This window comes from Periophthalmus magnuspinnatus, chromosome 20 (assembly GCF_009829125.3).
Source record: "Periophthalmus magnuspinnatus isolate fPerMag1 chromosome 20, fPerMag1.2.pri, whole genome shotgun sequence".
Taxonomy (NCBI): domain Eukaryota; kingdom Metazoa; phylum Chordata; class Actinopteri; order Gobiiformes; family Gobiidae; genus Periophthalmus; species Periophthalmus magnuspinnatus.
Window position 1 is genome coordinate 14,465,915 of NC_047145.1, and position 20,905 is coordinate 14,486,819.

The 20,905-nt window shown below is 38.7% G+C and overlaps 1 protein-coding gene across 1 annotated transcript; it reads left to right on the forward strand.

Moving 5' to 3' along the window:
• The first annotated feature begins 24 nt into the window (after positions 1-24).
• Positions 25-20,714, forward strand: lmbr1 (limb development membrane protein 1). Its single transcript, XM_033985500.2, has 17 exons — positions 25-229; positions 2,084-2,156; positions 3,642-3,681; positions 3,990-4,129; positions 4,513-4,616; positions 10,086-10,212; positions 10,296-10,364; positions 10,465-10,529; positions 10,751-10,823; positions 13,939-14,031; positions 14,559-14,635; positions 14,936-15,013; positions 16,757-16,830; positions 16,927-17,017; positions 17,524-17,590; positions 18,223-18,384; positions 18,562-20,714. Exons 1-17 carry the CDS (start codon positions 167-169, stop codon positions 18,645-18,647), a joined length of 1,482 nt encoding a protein of 493 aa, XP_033841391.1. The 5' UTR covers positions 25-166; the 3' UTR covers positions 18,648-20,714.
• The last annotated feature ends 191 nt before the right edge of the window (positions 20,715-20,905 follow it).

A 20,905-nucleotide genomic window follows, 5' to 3' on the forward strand; every position in this document is an offset into this window, starting at 1 on the left:
TTAATGACGTTCTTTATTTTGGGGCGTATTTTGGCACGGAGCGGGTTCGCGTTGATGTAAACCAGTCGGGTTTGCACTGAAGAAGGAAGAGATTGCACTTGGTTATGGAAATCCAACAACTTAACATGTAGTGCCTCTTCGGATCTTTGTAGGTGCAATATGAAGCATGGAAGAAGACGATGTTACCATCAGAGAGCAGAATTTCCACAGCCAAGTTCGCGAGTACATTGTAAGTAACAGACGGAGTGGCGTATGCTAGCATGCTAACCGCGTCCTCTAATAATGCACTGAGACAACGCCAAACGGTCTTTTAGCACTAGCTACAATCAAATAATTTGAATTCATCACTTTTTCTGCACTGATACTATTCGGTGTTGTATATTGTTGATTTTTGGCCAGTATACATTACATACCCTAATATTATATTATTATATCATATTATATTATAATTTACGACGAGAACAATGATGATTTAATTTGAATATAATTCGGTGTATTTCAAGAGCTTGACAATTATGTGTTTGTTCAATATAATTGGCTAATCAGATTGCCTTGCTCACCTCTAGTCATTTTAAATAAATATTATTGATGGAACTGCCCATTTTATATAGTTTGTTTTATCAAATTAAGTATACCCGCTGAGCTAAGGTATAATAATTTCCCATCAAGATTGATGCCCCGGTTTTACCCAGTACGAACTGTTCTCTGTATCCAATATCCACTATTTATCAGAATAAGATCCTTTCCTACACATGATACTATGATGATTGTGTGTCACTTTAGCCCGAGGTCTTCCTGAGCACTGAGAGGAGTTGAAACGTTTTATGTACCGCTTGTTCCTGGCTTAAGGGGTTCAGCTTGTAATATGTATACATTTTCAGCTTTTTGGAATTTCATAAAGTGTCATCTAGTACAATTTCTCTCCTAAACATATCCATAATAGCCATAAAAGACCACCCCTTCACAGTTAAACATATTCTATTGTCCTTATAGGGACTTAGAAAGTATGGATATTTTCCTAAGAGGTTACATAATTAGGAATGGGGAGTGCACCTTGCATCATTATAGATGTGCGCTATTTTAAAAAAAAACTTGAAAAAACAACTTTCTCTTGACTTAACATAAAACAGTTTTTTTGCGTATGTACACTACTTTCAGAAGGTGGTACTACTGACAGTAGTTATGCTGAGTAAAGCCAAGGGTTTAGAGATAATCCATCTTAGGGTCTCCACTATCTCTCACTCTGCTGCAGTTTGGTGTCTGTTCCAGTTAATCAGCTCTTTGCAGCTGATTCTGTGTTATTTTAAGCTAGTTGGTAATCCATGGGACTCATTCAGTCACACTACCACATAGGTTCCTGCACACAGTATATTAAAAACAATGCAATTGTGTAGTCTTTTTACATTCGTAATGTATATCCCACTGTCTGCCTGAGTCATCTTCTAATCTTGGCTCATGTTGAGTTGTGTCATGTTGACAGGGTGTAAAGTGCTGAAGTGAAAGCTTCTAACATTAGTATGTCCTAGTCACTGTCACAGTAGAGGAGGGAATGTGGAATGCGATCGTCCCGTAAGACCATCCTGCTTGTTTTGAGGCCACGGTTACCTAATAAATTCCACATGCTGGTCAATTGGAGTGATACATAAATAACTCAGTCCTGATTAAGTGTAACTAAAGGCTGAAAAAAAAATGTGGAAAGTTGAATCACATTTAAACACTAATTTAATTGCATATAGATAAAGACTGGAAGTGTCTTTGTACATGCATTTTTTATATTTAAAGCCTATGCAATATGTAGCTTGTGAAATGTCAGTGTCAAGTGCTTTACTCTCCATTTCTTGTGTGTAAACAAAAATAATTCTTACAATAAGTACTTCATCAATAGTCCTCTTCTGACCCAGTTTGTGGATTGTATTTCACATTCTACATCAATTCATGTGCTTAACTCTACTCTGATTACCACACAACTTGGCAACCACTACTCAGCAGGTTCTTGTTTGCGACTCAGTATAGCTGTAAACATTGTGTATTGTGAATAATATGCAACCTTGTTAATGTAAAACTGTCCTTGTGTGTTTTTCAGATATGCTTCCTCCTGTTTGCTGTTCTCTACATTGTCTCATACTTTATCATAACACGATACAAGAGGAAAACTGGTATGCTTTTATTTTCTTTAAACTAAGATTCATGGAGCCCATAGATTATGCTATTTTCAGTTTTTTTTTCATTTACAACGTTTTATTGTATCAGGGCTAAAACAAGGTCAGTGTCAATACTTGAGCTGTGTCTAACCACACCCTGAACAGATAACTGCCTAAGAAAGCTCTGTATCGGTTTAAACAATACATGCCTCAAATGGCTGACTGTAATAACATGGAATTTTTGTTGAAATATTGCATATTTGAACACGTTTATTTTGAAATGTGATATTTCTTATATTGAAACATGGGTCAAAGCAACAATTACAAAAAAAGTCTGATTAGCTTCAGGTTTCTTAGTTTTTTTTTTCACACTGCCACTAGTAAAAAGAGCATTTGCTTTGAGAGCGAGCAGTGCACTTGGGCTGGTGTGAACATAACAGTCATATTCTGAGAGTTGAGAGCAGCAGAAACAGGAGGTCGCGGGGCGAGTGCTGGGCGAGTGTGGAGCGAGTGAGGTGTGAACGCGGCTGAACTCAGGCTGACTTGCGCAGTCTGCTATCACAGTAAAAGTGCTTGTAATTGAGCAAAAAATTGCTCAGATCACATACATTTACATGAATAGGTGCTGCAGAGGTGCTGTTTGACACGCTCGTCCAACCAGACAATTTGAATCAACTTAATATCAGTCTCACCTACTAGTCTCATATTGCCTATGTCTGCGCAGGTAAGCCTGCTTCTGTCTCTTCCAGAAGCTTGTTCCTCTGGCAGGTTGCCTCCTTCGCGTACAGTTCTCACAGCATAATTTGCCACAGGTGAAAGAAAAGACCACCACCTATAGGGGAAGCGAGTGTGTGCGTGCATATTCACGGGCTCTGTCTGCTTGAAGCACGTTGTCATAGAAATAAGTTTGGCAATCAGCTGATGGATGCTCATGTGGCTTATGGTGCGCGTTTGGGGTGAGTGATAAGCGGTACATGTGAACAAGACTGACCCAAAAGTAAACAGAACTAAATTTAGTGCTTACTGGGGTCAGGCCACTAACATGTGAAAATGACCATAGTTGGCTTGATAGTGTTTAGTAGGGTCAAAGAGTTGCCATAATAATCATTGAAACATAATGGATGGTCAGAATAGGTAATATCTGTGTTCAGTCTACTCTGGATCATGAATCATAATTGGTTAAAAAAGTCTTGCAAGCCATAGAGGTCATATTACATAATATCGACTTTTAACCATTTTAACAATGTTCCGTCATTACTTTACTCAGATGTATTTTGATTGATTCATACATGTTTCATACATGTTTGAGTAATTCTGTATTGAGGCTTGAGTACTCAGAAAATGTATATTTTCAAAGGATTAAAAAAAGCCAAATCTTTCAACAATAAAAACACGTAAATGAGATTGTGCTGTTTCCTAAGGTGTAAGAAGTGGTGTCTAACTGTTTTACAGTCTTGAAAAGAAAGTCAGTGGACCTGTTTTTATTTTATTTCTTTGCAGATGACCATGAAGATGAAGATGCTATTGTCAACAGAATATCGTAAGTGGATTTGCTTTCATTTTCTCATGTAAATGAAATCAGATTGTTTAAATCCAATTGTCTGTGAGGCAGCATTATTACAGCGTAGATTAATAATGAAGAATGTTGTGTGCAAATAAACACTTGACTGACTTGACTGTTGATTCTCACCACACAGAAAACAACCCCAAACTAATCCCATTGTCACAAGTGATTACTGGCCTAATCAGATTAGCTACACATGATTTTTATGGAATTAACTTTTAGTCTTTTAGAACATCCAGCATGTCCTTAAGACATGAGTGATGTTTTGTTTTGTGTGTTCACAGATTGTACTTGTGTACCTTCACACTGGCTGTGTCAGGCGGTGCCGTCTTCCTATTGCCTTTCTCGATCATCAGTAATGAGATCCTCCTCTCTTTCCCCAAAAACTACTACATTCAGTGGCTCAATGGGTCCCTCATCCACGGTTAGTTGAAAAATGAGTTGGTTTATTTCATCATCTGTTTTGAAAATTATGTTTGAAGCTTAAGCTATTATGAGCAGCCTATCCTTAGTATTATCGATATTTCCTACATGGAATGCGAGGCAAAATCTGTCGTAATCAAATCATGTCAAAATACAACTGTTGTACCATTTAATTCTCTCTAGCCAGAGCCATTTGTGTTTGATTTAACTTGGTGTTTAAAAACTGTTATTCTACTTGCTAACCACCAGAGGGCCTCAGAGTCCTTAGCATAATTCTAGCTTGCCACAGTGTTCCCCACAAGCTTACAAATGACTACTTAGAAGAATCCAAATGTACACTTTAATGAATTTGTATTTGAATGGTTCCTGTTGGTGACTTTGTAGGACTGTGGAACTTGGTGTCACTTTTCTCCAACCTCTGCCTTTTTGTCCTGATGCCCTTCGCTTATTTCTTCTTGGAGTCTGAGGGGTTTGCAGGATCTAAAAAGGTATGAGTATATGATTTTTATTGTCACTGCAATTCATTTAGATTATTTTGAAATGTATTTATACAACAATAAAAAAAATTGTAATTTGCTTTTACGTGTATAATGGAGTTGCCTAATAAATTTGGACCTGTAGACAGCATACAGTGGTGATAAATTAGTGATAAATTGTGAGAAATTACTTTTTTCTGGATATAAAATCAGGAGGTATGCAGTGCTACCATAACTGTGCCAGGCCCTTGTTTTTTTCCTGAGAAACTATTGTTAGATTTGTTTGTGTGTGTGTGTGTGTGTATATATATATATATATATATATATATATATATATATATATATACACACACACACACAAACAAATCTAAGTTCTTATGCAGCATAATGTCTGGCATGCTCAGTCTCAGAAAGTCAAACGTTTTCAGTAATAATTAGTCGATTAAAACTGTTAGTAAAATAGTTAATACATTTTTCATAATGTAATTTTTTTTTTCATTTCCTGACGTATATTATACAATACTATTTCATAAGTAAGATTTGTATGTGTATCCTGTTTCTCAATTGTAGCCCCAGCACAAATGTGTTCCTGTTGAAACACATTGTAAAGTGCTTATATCAAAGCGCTGGGCATGAGGCTGTTGGCCTCTCAGCAGCAGAGCCAGGGCAGCGGCAGGTGCCGGGCCGCTGCCCTCTGCCTGACTCACGCCACTAACCGTAACTGCCACCGCACAAAGCTCATTAACCATGAAAGTCCAACCTGGTCTTCGCCCTGCGCCACATCCTGACAAGCCCTTTCAATAAGGCCATAGGCTGCAAACGCTTCAACACCGCAGCATCGGCCCCATTGATTTAAGGCCTGATTCCTTGTCACCCTCCTCCCCGGCCCCCACCGAAAATAAAACTTCAAAAGCACAGGCTAATAATCGAGTTGTAAGGCTCGGTGAACTTCCTTGTTTAATTGATTACCCACCAAAAAAGCAAGTTTGGGGCTTGTGTTCCCAAAGTCCATAAAGTCGTAGCGACATGACAGCACAATAGAGTCCCGCAAAAGGGACATGGCAAGATTTGCCTTTAATACGCCTTTATCCTGTGTCACAGTTTGAAACCTCTCTGGTTTATGTCCCTCTTGGCAAAAGCACATAAAAATTTGCCTGTACTGTAGCGTTTAGCCACTTCTTTTCTTCCTTGGTCTGCTAATTTGTTTCGCTTGGATTTCTTCAATAAAGGGCAGACCCCAACATGCAGGAGACAGAGCTAGGGCCTCCTTTCTGTTCTATTTAGGCTGCTACCGATCTTCCATAAATTTAGAGGAGGCACTGGTTAGTGTTTAAATGCACTTACAGCTATTATACACATATTGAGAAGGGGGTGGTTGTGATGGCTCCCTTTACCATACTCCAGTGCCTGTTGTGTCGTCATGACCATGTCAGTAGGAAGAATATAAAAAGCAGAGGTTTTCTATGTGATATCAGGCCTTGCTGTAATAAAAGCATTAAAGCACATTGGTATAAGGTTTTATGTGGTATTTTTTACCTGCTGGCTAAGTGTTCTAGCAGCGCGAGGTGCTTTTGACTGCGGAAATGAAGTGAATGATGAATTTGACTTGTAACGTTGTAAGTCAGCCCTCTCATGTGGCTGTGTTTACGTTTGACGATGTACTAAAAGACACCACCAGAATAAAGATGGAGAATAAAGTTGTTTTTTTAATGTTAACAGCTCTTCAGAGGCTCTGTCAACTCGCATGATTAATAGTGAAACAAATTGTCCAAATTGTGGATGGATCAGAATGGCTTGGGGTCCTAATGTCAAATGTTACTATCCAGTTTTACTTGCTGCCGTAAAAGTCTGCTATTTTACTGCTTTCAACTTTTTCTTTTCTTCATTTTTTTTTTTTTTTAAGGTGAGAGTAAATGATTAAATAAAACTATGCAGTTGAGATTATTAGCATTATTATAAAACAAGAATATAAATTTTTAACAGCCTAATAAACTTTGTTTTATATTTATATATATATATATATATATATATATATATATATATATATATATATATATATATATATATATATATATATAATGCTTTGACAAGCAGCTTGCTTCCAATATAAAATGCACTTGTGGTGCACACTGTTACAGGTCCTTATTTTTTAAATAAGTGGTGCCATTAAATAATTACTAATGAATAATAGTCGTAAGTCGTAATACTAAAATATAATAATAATGTGAATCAAATCTAAGTCCATCTAATCCATACTATATAAGTTGGTTCTTGGAAGAGAATTGAAATGTGTTTGATCCTAAAATGAGTTGGAATGGGTCTGACCCCTTGAGTGACCCAGCAAAGGGCCAACAGGTTTCATCTGGTAGTTAAAGAAACTCCTCATCAATCTCATCCTAAGCCCTAACCCACCGATGATGAGAAGTGTGTTTATTGTGGAAGGAGGAGAAGGGGGAAACGTCTCGCCCAGCAAACCATGTGGTGTTACTAAGATACTCGTCTTTGTTGGAGCTTCACAATGGAGGCCTGGATATTTATTTCAAATCTCCTGCACATGCAGACATTTTTCCCAGGCCTTCTTTTGGGCAAGGCCGGCAGAAGAATATAAAGTGGTGTTTACATACCTTCCTTTAAGGTCACAATGTCTCCCTAAAGCTGCCTGCTACAATGTCCGTTACCATGGAAACATATTAGCTGAAGCTGGGAATTTTAAAGAACAAGCAACTTGCTAAGAATTTTTCCCCTTTCCCCGTGACTCAGTTTTTTCCAAAAGAACTAACGTGCGCCTATGGTACACCCTCTATTGCACTGGTCACATGTGAAAATGACACACAGTTGCATTCTTTACCAATTTGTCCATGTAGTACAAACAAGTTTGAAGTTAATCATCTTTGAAGCCTTTACACCTTTATGAAACCCAAACAAGCTGTGCTCTCTGTAAGATGTTTAAAAAAGGTAAAGATCAGATCAGTATCTCTTTTCCTCTTAAATTGCAGTGCTTTCTCTAGTTTCACAGAAAAGTACAGTTGAACCCGGTTTATAACAGTGGCCATGCTGTTGATCATGCCCCTGCTCTTGTCATTAAGACTTTAGAAGTGCGTTCTGCAGCTTTACAGCCAGTGTCTTTCTCTGCTTTGTGTCTCTGACACGGTCACTGTGCTGTGGCCACTGCTGAGGCATACACCAATAAAGCCCTGGGCATCTGGTCTGCCCCAACCCCTGCCTCTCTAGTCCCACATGCCCCGAACAGTGATCAGAAAGATGGTGTATAGGATGGTCTTTGCCACAGCTGCTGACCTTATGACTCTTGAGTAGTGACCACTACAACATATAGGCCTGTAGAGGTAGCTGTACTTAGATGCTGTGTGCAGAATTGGATTTATGTGCAGGATTGTTAAGGGTGCAGGCTAATTGTGCTGATGGATTTGAAAGTTGTTTTTGTTTGTTTCCGTTTTAATTCATACAGGTTTGTTTGCGTAGTTTTATATAGGCTGGTACATTTGCTGCTACACACATTTCTTGGAAGTCTGTGCAAGCATGCACTTCGCAGTGGCTAACTAGCCCCTTTCTCGATGTCACTGTGAGGATCGGGGGATGCTGAATATTTCAGAGCTGCTAAATTTAGAGACCGTTACACATTTAGAATGGTAAGAATAGAAAGTTTCAGCATCGCTCTGATGCCTAGCTGGCCTTTCTTTTATTCTACTCCCTTTATTCACTGGGCGACAGTTTCCAGTGATCAATGATAATGACATAGTTACATGTATCTATATTTAGACCTAACAGTTTTCACTTAAAATAGCAGAAACCTGAACTTGCTTACCTTTCGCTTCGGGAACAAGCAGTGGTTGACATAAGTAAGACATTCAAATCATTCCTGTCTTGCCTATATAAGAGGAAACAACTGATTGCATTGCCTTTGCCCTAAATGATCTGAATGGGTAATGATTTGAGCCTTATAAATGATTGAGAGAGCTGTCTAAAGGGAATACACCTTCGGCATGGCATGGGCAGCATTTTAAGGTGGACTGGTGCGCTTGAATGGACACAGGCTCTATGGCTTGGTTCACTGCACTACTACTCTAAATACGCCCTTAAGAGCATGCGTGTGGGACGTCTTCAGTCCCTGAAAGCATTTCTCTCTCACCTCTTCTACCTTCAGGATTGAAATGCACTCTAATGTTGACTCCAATTTGCTTTTGGAGATAGTTTTTAGTTGTTGTTTTTTTTTTTTCTACATTTTTTTAGCATTAACAACAAGCACATTAGTTTACCATTACTGCCCCCTAAATTACTGTAACACGTGTGCTCATTTTGGTGCAAATGTATTTCTGATTTCTGGTCCCTTTTAAAAATGTTACCTGTGGATTTGCTGCAATTTCCGCCTTGGCCACACTGGGGCACTCCAGTCACTGTCCATTTTCTTGCTGGAAAATTCTACTTGTTTTTTTTCCAGAAGGAGGAGGCAAGGTTCATGTGGTACTATATAATATTCTTGATTTATAATATGGCACTTTTCTTAACAAGTATAAGTAAGTGGCAAAATTACAACTACAAATTTAACACTGGCAAGACAAAATGCTTATAGAGATAAAGACTTTGGAAGGAAGAAGAGAGGGAGATGTGAAGGCAGAGAACAAGTCTGGAGAGAGAATCCAATGAGTAAGCTTGAATAATGATCAGTTCTTTGGAAATATCACTGTATTATGTACTGAGTCTTATTTTTTATTAGTTAAATAACTACTCCCATTCAACACAATACAAAGATTATACTAACACAAGATTAACAGGGCAAATTTAATGGAGAGACCCTCTTCATGTTGTTGGTGCTATGCATACTGAACAGCAACCATGCAGGAATTATTTTAGCTGGTAACAAATTGCTCATGTGTAGCCAATTTAGGCGAGCAGCATGCCCTTGTTATCCTGCGCCGCGTAGGCTACCTGACATGTGTAGAGCACGCCCATCTATCTTACAGTGCTAGACGGCTTGGCTCTGCAGCAGGGGGGAGGAGGAACTGTGTGAACAAGTGAAGGAAGACTTTATTAACCACTCAGCAGTTTGTGACCCGGAAAACCCAAATTACCCCAAACCCCTCATGTCTGCCGAGCCCTGGACTCAGCCGTGCCAAGAGAGCTGCTAATCAGGCCCAGATGGGAGGTCTGCTCTTGATCGCAGACAGTAGCTGACCCAGGCAGCCTCATGCTCCTTCAAGCACCCCCACCTCCCTCACGTACATGCTTTTTATTTCAGCACTGCTACTACCAGAGCCCATTGGAGCTGTTTTATGGACCATCATTTGTTATAAGTATTGTCCATGAAAGAGCTTTACCGTATGCTTGCTGTGAGTGGTCAGGATATATCCAGGGCACAACTATTCATGTGTACGCTTTAGTCAAATACAATACAATATGCAAATAGCCATCTCATAAAAATACAAAAGTTTATGTATTAATTTTTTACTTTTTTCATGTCTTTAGGGCATAAAAGCACGCATTCTGGAGACTTTCGTCATGCTCTTTCTGTTGGCTCTGCTCATCCTGGGTATTGTGTGGGTGGCATCAGCACTTATAGACAATGATGCAGCAAGTATGGAGTCATTATATGGTTGGTTAATTGTCATTGTTAATTGTATATTTATCTTAGTGGGTTACATCTTATAATTAATCTTTTTTTTTTTTTTTTTTAAGACCTTTGGGAATTTTACCTACCCTACCTTTATTCATGTATATCTTTAATGGGAGGACTGCTTTTACTTTGTAAGTACATTGTACGCAAAAGAAATGTATATATTAAAAATTTTACATTTCAGTATTTTTTCTATTGCCAAAATCACGTTGCTTTATTTCTTCTATATAGTGTGCACTCCAGTGGGACTGTCTCGCATGTTCACTGTCATGGGACAGTTGCTAGTGAAGCCAACAGTAAGTTCATTTATGTGATAAATCTGGACAATTACTTTAAAGTGCTGCTAAACACCCTGCCAGAGCCTTACTCTGCCCACAAGCTAAATTTGAAAAATGCCATCAGTTATGTCCATGACAGTAGAGTGCAAATACTACAGTAACTATTCCTTCCATCTGGCCTCACCTTGGTCCCACTTGGGATCTGATTCTAACCATGTCATTTTTTTTCTCCTCTTTAGATCCTGGAGGATCTGGACGAGCAGATTTACTGCATCCATTTGCAGGAGGAATCGCTTCAGAGGAGATTAAACGGTATGTGTGAGTCAAGATTCTGTTAGTTCTGAAATATAAAATGTAATAATGCCATATCTGACATGACAAGGTAGTTAGTTAGTTTATTCAGACACACACAGAAAAACAAACAAAACAATGTCACAGTCACGCACACAGAATCCATCCAATTGTGACTGAAAGGCATTGGTTGAAGCTAAGCTTATTTATGCCAGCCTAATTCCATATAGTACCTGCCATTGTGTCTACTACTAGTTATGCAGCTTGGAGTAGGAACCTTGTTCATCAGTCATGATACTCCTATTAGAGAAATTCAAATTATAACACCCTCATTTGGTCTTTATTGTTTATGCAGTTTAGATTTTGTAGTCGCAGTAAGGCAGACATTTGGATTTCTCTGACTATAACAAATGACCTGCTTCCTAGCGTGCAGTTGTTTGTGTATTGGTGTGAGTACAGATTGACATTTAATGGCCTTTAGGTGTTACCATATACTGTAACTGTAACCATATTTTGGCCCCCTGCCGTTAGTGGCCGCAACAAAAGCATTACGTCTGAAAGGAGAAATTATATTTTTAGCACAACTTTCAATGTCCTGCCCACTATGTCCTTAAATATTTTTTTGAATGTCCATAATGTCTGAACATCAGGAAGAATTTGGTCAAGGTAGCATACTTTAATATTAACTCAAGCATGCAACCAAGTGTACAGATGCAGTAAATGAAGAGAACAAGAGTCCTTTCAAACCAGGGAGGTAAGTGAGATCTCTCCCTGATAAAGCTGTTGTTGTCAGATGCTGTGCCGAACACCTCCATACACTGCCACTTATGCGTTTGGTTCCATAGAGCTCATTGCATACTGCTTTGCTCTGAACTAAAAGTGGAAAATTGTAATCTGTTCTTTATCTATGATGGTGTTTGAAGTCTTGAAGGCACAAAATATCTGTGGTCAGCTCCATATGTGTGCTGATTCCAAGCTGTAGTTCATTTGGACCTGTTGAAGAGACAGGAATAGGGGCTAAAAGAAGATGGCAATCACCGGAATCTTAGGCTTATCAGCTCTTTATGTTTTTATGCACATACTGTATGCATATGCACTTGTCACTGTTAATGCACTCACATAGGTGAGGTGCTCTTTGATCTGCTCTGTCCAGCACGGTTCAGGAACAGTTCAGGGAACAAAATCCTCAGGCCACTTTGATGACTGGCCCCCATCAGTTGCAATTATGCTGTGTGAAATGGTGTTTTAGTAAACACTATATTGACATAAGACTGATGTTGGGGACATTTACTTGAGAGTAATAGACACTCTGGCTGAGGTTGTGGCCGAAAAAGTGGAAAATTGGGTCCTAAATCATGTAATATTTACAGTTTTGGTCTCCCCAGCATTGCAAATTGAAGTTGTATAACTTGTAGCTACACTATGTAATTTTTTGGGGGGCAGATCCATGGAGAAGTGATTATTTGTGGCCAAACCTCCTTGTCAAAGCCTGAGCTTGTCAGATCTCAGAAGCTAAGCAGGGCTGGGTATGACTTTTGGAGTGAGGAGGTTTGAGTCGGCTGATCGTGCTGCAGGAGGTCAGTGAGGTATGGAGGGGCCTGGTTGTGGAGAGCTTTGCAAGTGATCAGGAGGATTTTTAAACATGCATGTCATTCATTAAAATTCAGTGAATTTTTTTTTACAATTTTTTTTTGGGTAAATTTTGTGAAAAGAAACCACTCAGGTTCAGCTGGCAAGGTACCTACAGGTTTTTCAAAATATTGGCCTCACCCAACAGCCATCCTGGATTCATCTCCCAGTTACTTCCATGGGTTCATCATACACAAACATCATACAACCACATTATGTGACGCGCTCTCATTCCACATATACATGTAAAATGTCTGTCCATGGGAGCCCAAAAACAGGCCTGTGCTGCAGCTTAGATGAGGAGAGGATATGGTGCCACAGTCCTGCTCAGATGATGTTTGGGCACAGGCCTGTCCAGATGCTATGCGGCACAATGACCTTGCTTGTGCCTCTGTTGTCTCAGCGGGGTGTTTAGCATATTTGAGGCTGACGTCATTTTGAGACTGTGCTGAAGGTTGGAGAGGATATGTTGAATTACCCCAGGCTTTCCTGGCTGCCAAATGCCTCACTCAGCATCTCTGCCTCGCTCTTACTCTCTCTTACTGGAAGCTGCCAACAGTGTAAGAGTCTAGTATAATACCATGAGGATCTTGGAGGACTAATTTTGTAATTTTTTTCTAATTGCTTTGAGCTTCTTGTCTTTGTTGGCTATTCAGTTTTATTTATCAAGAGATAATTAACAGTAAATTATTTCATCATTGAATAGTCTGACTTTGTTATTAGCAAGCATGTAGCCGATAGCTGCAATTCTCAAATATGAGTGCCCAGAGGAACTGTTCACGGTCACGGCATGTTGAACTGCCAGTGACATTTCCTGTTGTGTTGTGACTGCATTTTCTGGAAGTTTCAAACTTCCCCTTTCTTAGATCTGGGACAGGTGTCTACAAGGGCACAGACAAGAGTGCAACTCTCTCTGCTACCTACTTAAAGTTATCCAGACAGGGCGTGTCATAATAACAGAGCGGCAAAAAAAGTTTGATCAAAGTGATTGGCCTCTCACTCCTGTAACCAAGATGAAAGATGGTATTTTTATTGCACGCCAGTAACAGTGTAACACTGAACTAATTGGGCTTGATCTGTCAATCACCTCAGGGGGTGCAAATGGATACTTTTCCCCCTTTCGCTCTAAGAGACTTTGACACTAGTGCATCAAGCTGGAAGCAACAGAGTAAAATAGATAAATTAGCCTTAAATGAGCTGGCCTTGTGGTTTTCCTGGAGAATCCCTTGCTGTCTTCTCAGGCCCACTCAACCAGTTGTGGCATGTACTAGACAGCTTCTGACACAAGGGATTTGGTAGTACATGTTGGAGATCACATTGTTATGTTCAGAGGATGATTACTTGTGTTGTATGATTGCCTAATAAACATTATGTATAGAGTGCCCTCATACCTATGCCCCTTATGCAACTGCACACACTCACAATCTTTTCCAATCAACTTTGGTGAATTACTGTGTTTGGACAACACTTCAGAATGTAATAATGCTGTTCTGTTTGTTTATTACAGGGTCTTCCATTCATCCCACATATACCAGACCTGGCTTTGCCCACCAGCTCCACAAAGAACTGGACAATATTAGAAATCAGAGGAATAAATTGGGTATGTTTTTGAAATGCATAACAGCCCTGATTAATCAAAGTAATCAGAAGTATATGGAAAGAAGTGGGCTTTTTACATATTGCTGACAGACAGCTGCTTTCTCCATGTCTGCCTTAACTTGGACCTGGACCAGAACTGTCTGATAATTTTCCATCCATTTTAGGATATTATAAATGAGACCTCAATCTTTTGGGGAGCCGTAGGGTGGGGGACACAAAGGCACTTAGGATATTGGACTAGATGCAAACTTTACATTGTAGCTAGCCTTTTAGTGATGTCATTAATTTAAAGGAATGGTGCTTATAAAGTCTTTTGGCAAACTTCTTGGGCAGGAAGGGTGGATAAACTTTGACAATAAAGAGTATGTACATGTTTGGAAATGGTGAAGGGAAGTCAATATGGCAAGGCCTGTAGGGCAAGCCAACGTAAGGACTGGATGAAAAATGTTATGTTTAGTTGATGCATGTTTGTGGACATCTGGGAATCAAAAGAGCATCAGTAAACCTCATTCTATGTTCTTTCATCAGAGAGAAGAAAGAAAGCATCAGGTTGGGAAAAGAACTTGTTGTATCCTATGGTCATGCTCATTCTGCTGAGTGGAACGGTGAGTCCATCTCAAGCCTGACTTGTGCTAGAGGAAAACATTGTATTCATTTAAAAAAATCATATTCACAATTATATGGTGGCCAATAATAAATTAATTAGGCAGTAGTAACTTGGTTTAAAATATTGCATGGATTATCCTTACAATTGGTGTTTAGAATATATATTTTTTTTTTTTTTTAATTTACATTCATAACTTAATTGCAGCAAAAGTGATTTAATTTTACTTAATTCTATACATAAAGAATGACTCTCCATGTAAACAATAATGAACAAGTAATTTTTATGTCTGTGTGTGTAGACAATCTCTGTACTGATGGTGGCATTAAATATCCTCTATCTTCTGGTGGATGAGACTGCAATGCCCAAAGGATCCACAGTAAGTCACTGGACTGACACAGTACACATCTAAACCTCAGTGAGACGGCCATGTTGCCGGGGTAGACATAAATCAAATTCCGGATATGCTCAGGTGTATGTTCAAAGAAAGGGACTGAGCAGATGTTAATCAGGCTCCAACCTCGTGCCTGAAGTTTTGTTTTGAAAACTTTTTGAAAGTCATTTTACACACAAGTGCACAGTCAATGATCTAGGTCCGTCTCAAGCCCACAGTTGAATAAGTTGTTGTTCTTCAGAACAAAAAGGCAGCAAATGCTATGTGAGGAATTGCACTGGGACGTTCTCATTTTCATTATATGTGATACGTTTTAATTTGTCTTATCTAATCTTATCGGCAGTGACAGAAGTATGTGCATGCGCTTGCATGTGTATGTGTTCGAGTTTCAGTTTTGTCAAATATGGGAAACATAATGTATCATATTTCTCCATAATTTTTCATCTTAATGGGAAACTGACAGCCACTGACATTCCAATTATTTTATTGAGTAGGGATGTTTTCTTTGGCTTGGCACATAGTAGAAATCCCCCAAATTACACTTGTCATGTTGCCTGAAAGCGTGTGCCCCCATTCAGTGTTTTATCCTTTGTTGGGCTGGATATTTGCCACACTACAAGAAATCAAAAGTAGTGTGCAGGGTTCTTTATGATCAATACAGCTATGTGTTAACTCTATACTTCAGCCCTCTAGCACAGAAAACTATAGCTGCACCATATCTCAGGAGCAGAGTAGGCACTGTTGTATTGAGTCTAGAGAGTGACTACAGGACCAGAGCCAGCAGCCGTCAGACTGTGGGAAAGTCAATTCAGACCCGATCCACTGATTGTTGTGGGGGTGAGCACAAAGAAGTGGCCAGTCCATGTTTGTCTTCCCTTCTCCCTCGGCATCTCCCTGCGGTCTCCAGCCTTCTGACCACTCACTTTCACAAATAAAGCCTGGGGAAGTTCAGGGAGTGGGGTTGTGTGGACAAGGAGAGACAGCAGTGGAATCAGTTGTAAAAGGTATAATGAGTAACTTAAAAAAAATATGACACATGTTAAAGTCATTTCAGTCTTTCAATTCCTTTACTAAATCAAGCTATTTGATTTACAAGTTTTTCTGGAATAAAAATACTATATGGGATGCACATACGTATGCCCACATCTGTAACTACATACATATAACACTACTTAACAAGAACTGAAGCCAGCACTGTGCAATAGGAAGACTTCATCAATAAATGACATCACACATGCTAATTCTTTTGTTTTTAGTTTTTTTTTTAAACATAAAACGAGCAAACTTCTTCTGTCTGTTACTTTTACAGAATTAATTAAGATATTGATTACCCAATTGTAGCGTTTACATCACAATAAATGAATTACTCCAAGAGGGCTCATCTGAATTCAGACCTCTTTGTACAGCCCTGAGTAATGCTTGTCGATAAAGGATTTCATTCCGTTCTTTCACAGGGATGAGATAATGCCTCTACAAAAACCAATATTATTAAACAGTATTCTATTTTTTTTGCCTAACATATATCCAGAATTCACTGCATATTTAAGCCAAATTTATATTTTATGCTTCAGCTATTAAATCAGTGTGCAGTGTAGTGTATTTGAACACCTGAGAAATGTCTTTAATTTCTATAAATGCACCAGGATGAAACTAGCAAAGCAACAATCTCATTTGAAGTGTATCATTTTAACATTGTTATGAAATATTTTTCTTTTTTTTATTTTATAGGATCGAGGAATTGGCAACACCTCTCTTTCCACATTTGGTGTGGCTCAAGCTGTGCTGGAGATCATCCTCATGTTGTATCCTTTGTGTACAAAAACATGTTCCACAGAAAAAGTAGATTTGATTAGAGGCTTACGTTTTTAAAAGGTTTTGGCCCTTGATTCATTCGACAGCTACTTGATGGTGTCTTCCGTTGTTGGCTTCTACAGTCTGCGAGTCTTTCAGGGACTTACTCCAAGAAAGGATGATACAACCATGACAACGGTAAAGATGGGGAGAAGGGCAGTGGGACAGATTGGATTTCTTGATAAAAGTGTATTTCATGTATTTTGTTGTCTTTCCATTTCTGTCTTACTCTACCCTGAAGCCCAAATATTTTTTCTCTGCGATCTCAAATAGCTTTAGAAAAGCATATCCAATGTTTATGGGTTGTGTAAAGTGCAGTTTTTTTTACTAAACATCAGAAGGAGCACGGGCTTTTGGGAGGTGGAGGATGTGAGTTGTGTTGGCCCACAGTGGCACCCATTCACTTGGTAATGAGTTTGGTGGTGGTGCGGCTTATTAACTAGCCATGACATGCCAGTGAAAGGACGTGAAGGAACAATGAAAAGAACTTGGTAATGAGCAACATCAGTAGTAGTGTTACTACTTCTACAATATGTGGAACCAATTTAGCAGAAAATGCCAATGAGAAAACAAACAAGCTATGTAAAATGTATGACTTACTGTGTTCATTTGATATAGAATTATGATTTGCTTTACATTTGCAGATCATTGGTTGCTGTGTGTCCATCTTGGTCTTGAGTTCAGCATTGCCAGTCATGTCCAGAACCTTAGGTAAGTGCATTTGTTGCTAACTTCACTTGCTAAGTTCACTTGCTAACTGTTATATGACTGAATGCAGAAAGACGGGGAAAGGGGCTGGGGAGGAGGTTACAATGACTGTAATAAACAGCAATGCAAAGCACAGCTGTTCAAATAGTAATGGACTGAGGGTGATTTTGAGGAACTAACACAGTGCAGCGCGAGCATACAGTGAGTCACTGGGGGCTTTGCAAAATATCAACAGGTTCTGCTTTGTGAGAGTGAATAGATGAAAAGAGATGAATGCGTGGGACCTGACTGAAAAGAAAGGCTCCCTAAGCAAAACAGACATGTAGAGTGTGACAAATGAAGACATCATGAGACTGCTGCCTCAGGTTACACCTTTTTAACTATGGATTGATTTTTTTTTTTTTCCCCAAATCAATCAGTCAAGTTAGTTGCTGTAGTATACAGCTTTCTGTGAATTTATTTGCATGAAATATCTTTTTTTGTTTTGTTTTTTAAGAAAAGCATCTATCTATATAGGTGCAATTTTGATGTTGGTTCATGCAAACGGATTCAGGAAAGGATTCATATCATGGCTAAATCCAGTGCTACAATTATGATTTGTTTTTAACTGCATTGTATCCTGTGTATCATTTTAGGTATCACCAGGTTTGACCTTTTGGGAGACTTTGGAAGATTTAATTGGTTGGGAAACTTTTACATTGTTTTGTCATACAACATGCTGTTTGCAGTTGTCACAACACTATGCCTTGTAAGAAAATTCACTTCTGCAATACGAGAGGAGCTCCTAAAAGCACTAGGTACCTATTTCTTAATATTAAATATTGCTATAAAATATGAAATTTCATGTTGTTAAGAGATATTGGGGTAGGACTGAGTCTTTAGTGTGGCATTAAATGGAAGAAGCACATTAATACCTCTGTCTAAGGCAGTCAGGTGCTGTAATGAGATTTCTCTCCTTATCTTGGTTTGCCCAGGTCTGGATAAATTACAACTGTCAAACAGCCCCACAGACCCGGAATCTGGGAAGCTCTCTGCAAATGGGCATCAGAAAACTCTGTGAAAAGGACATACAATCAACGGCATGCACACAGGGGCACACGCAAGCACGCACACACACACACACACACACACACACCTTAGCACAGCCAAAGGGAGATTTCAACAGAACTGCCTGTCTGCTGAAAGGTAAAGGGATTGGAAAGAACTTAATAAACCCGGGCAGTGTCTGATGGATGCTGCAAATGGAGGCTGAGAGCAATTTAGCTTCATGACATTCCATCGCCTGCGTCTTGGATGGAGCTGGGACAGAGCCAGGAGAAGTGAAAAGACTGGCATCACTGCAGTAACCTTGACGTTGACCTCAACAGGAATGGTGACTTAAAACACTTTTCTGGCTTTTCAAATAATCCCTTCCTGCTCAACTCTGCTCCTTGCAAATGGCTGGAGCAGGTGAAATAATGCACCTTCTGTGATGGAGAAGTTCTCCCATGTTTCCATTGAGCACTTCATTTTACTATTGTTGGTCTGTCATGAATGTGGGAACTCAACAGGTATGTCTCCAAATTCATGTTTTTATTGGTCAAATTGTTAAGATAAATTCCCAAATTTGCTTCACACAATTGTAAAACACGTAAAGCTTATAGACTGGTCTTGTAAATTTATTGGAAAATTGTACTTTTTTTTTTTTTCATGGCTATAACCAAGGCTGGTAACGTAAGATAGTGTTTAAAATGTAGAATTTGAGGGACATGTCACTGAGCAATAGTTGATAATCTGAGCTTGTTTTGCTGTTCTGAAGGTTGGACTACCAACATTTTAATATGCATCAATTGGTATTATATTTGTGCATCCACTTTTATTCACAGGGCCGACTGAAAATCTGTTTTTATCTATTTTGTAAATGTTGTATTTACATGTACATATATTCTTTTCATACCTCTTTTGATCTTCTGGATGTAAAATAGGGATTTTAATTAAGTACCAAGATTTTCCTGACACGTAAAACTTGTTTTATAACATCTTGTAACTCAATGCAGCGTCTTCAGAAAAGGGTTATTGTGTGCTTGATTGCAGAGACTTGGTAACTCAGGCTCCATGTATTTGTTGAATAGCTGCATAATTATGGACTGTGATGTTTTCAGTGTCCAGTACCACCTTGAATGCCTTAAACTGTCTGCTGAGTCTGTAGTCGTCTCAATGTTAAGGTTGATGAAGGTTGTTGCCGTTGTGTGTCGTATAGTACGTCTATGTGATGTGAGACTGTTCTACTGTGAAGCCCTATGATGTTGTTCCGTTAGACTTTGGAAGTCCAAAAGGTACAACATAATGAATTAAATATGCCCATTAAATATCCCTTCTTTTGTATTATAACAGGCTTTTTCACAATGTGCAGGGGGTCTATAAATGAACCTTTTTTGACCATTGTCCTACCTGGTTAAAATGCGAGGATGAAAGCATAAGAAAATATAAATGACCAGTAATAGATTACAGCTGCATCAATCCCGCTTTCTTAGAAACTATTTCAATACTTGGGCTGGGCTAAAACCAGCACTACCTGGGTAAAGGCTGAAATCTGAAATATAATGACAGTGGTCAGTAAACAAGTCTATTAAGACATCATTTATTGATTGGTTAAACTAATCCTTAACAGATATAAATCTCAAATTTGGTAAGTTTGATGGATAAATGATAAAAAAAAGGTCTTTCAATGTTTTTGTGGAATTACTGTGGATGGTATACCAGAAAACTGGGATTACTTATATAGTATCATATAATGGAAAGATATCTTATGGCCTATGGCAATGCTCTTTTTATGCCATTTTGTCTTACAGATTAAAAAATAATTTGTTAGTAAAAATATATGACTTTTTTTATGTTTCCAATGAGAAATATGTCACTCCCAAAACCTAAAACAGCTGAGGAATGCGATTGTGAACTGTAGATGGTTATATCCCAAAATAAAGGCATTCATGCTATGGTAACGGTAATTTCTGATCCTTAATCTGACATTTATTGTCAAAAGTTTTTTTGTTTTTGTTTTTTTTACATTTTATGTAAATAAATTATATGTACCTGTCATTTTTTACAATCTGTGTGTTTGCAAATAAAGAAATCGTGCAACCATGTTATTTTATAGTCAATAATAGAAGCATTAATATTACATAATTACTGAGAGTAGCTTTTTGTGGTAGACAGACCTGCAGAGTGGACAGGATGGTCTGCTGTCTGCTGTGAAGGTCTCAAAGGATTGGAGGCAAATCTGGTGAAAAACGTGAGAACAGGACAACAGTACACAGTGTCTGTGTTGAAGATGCCTGG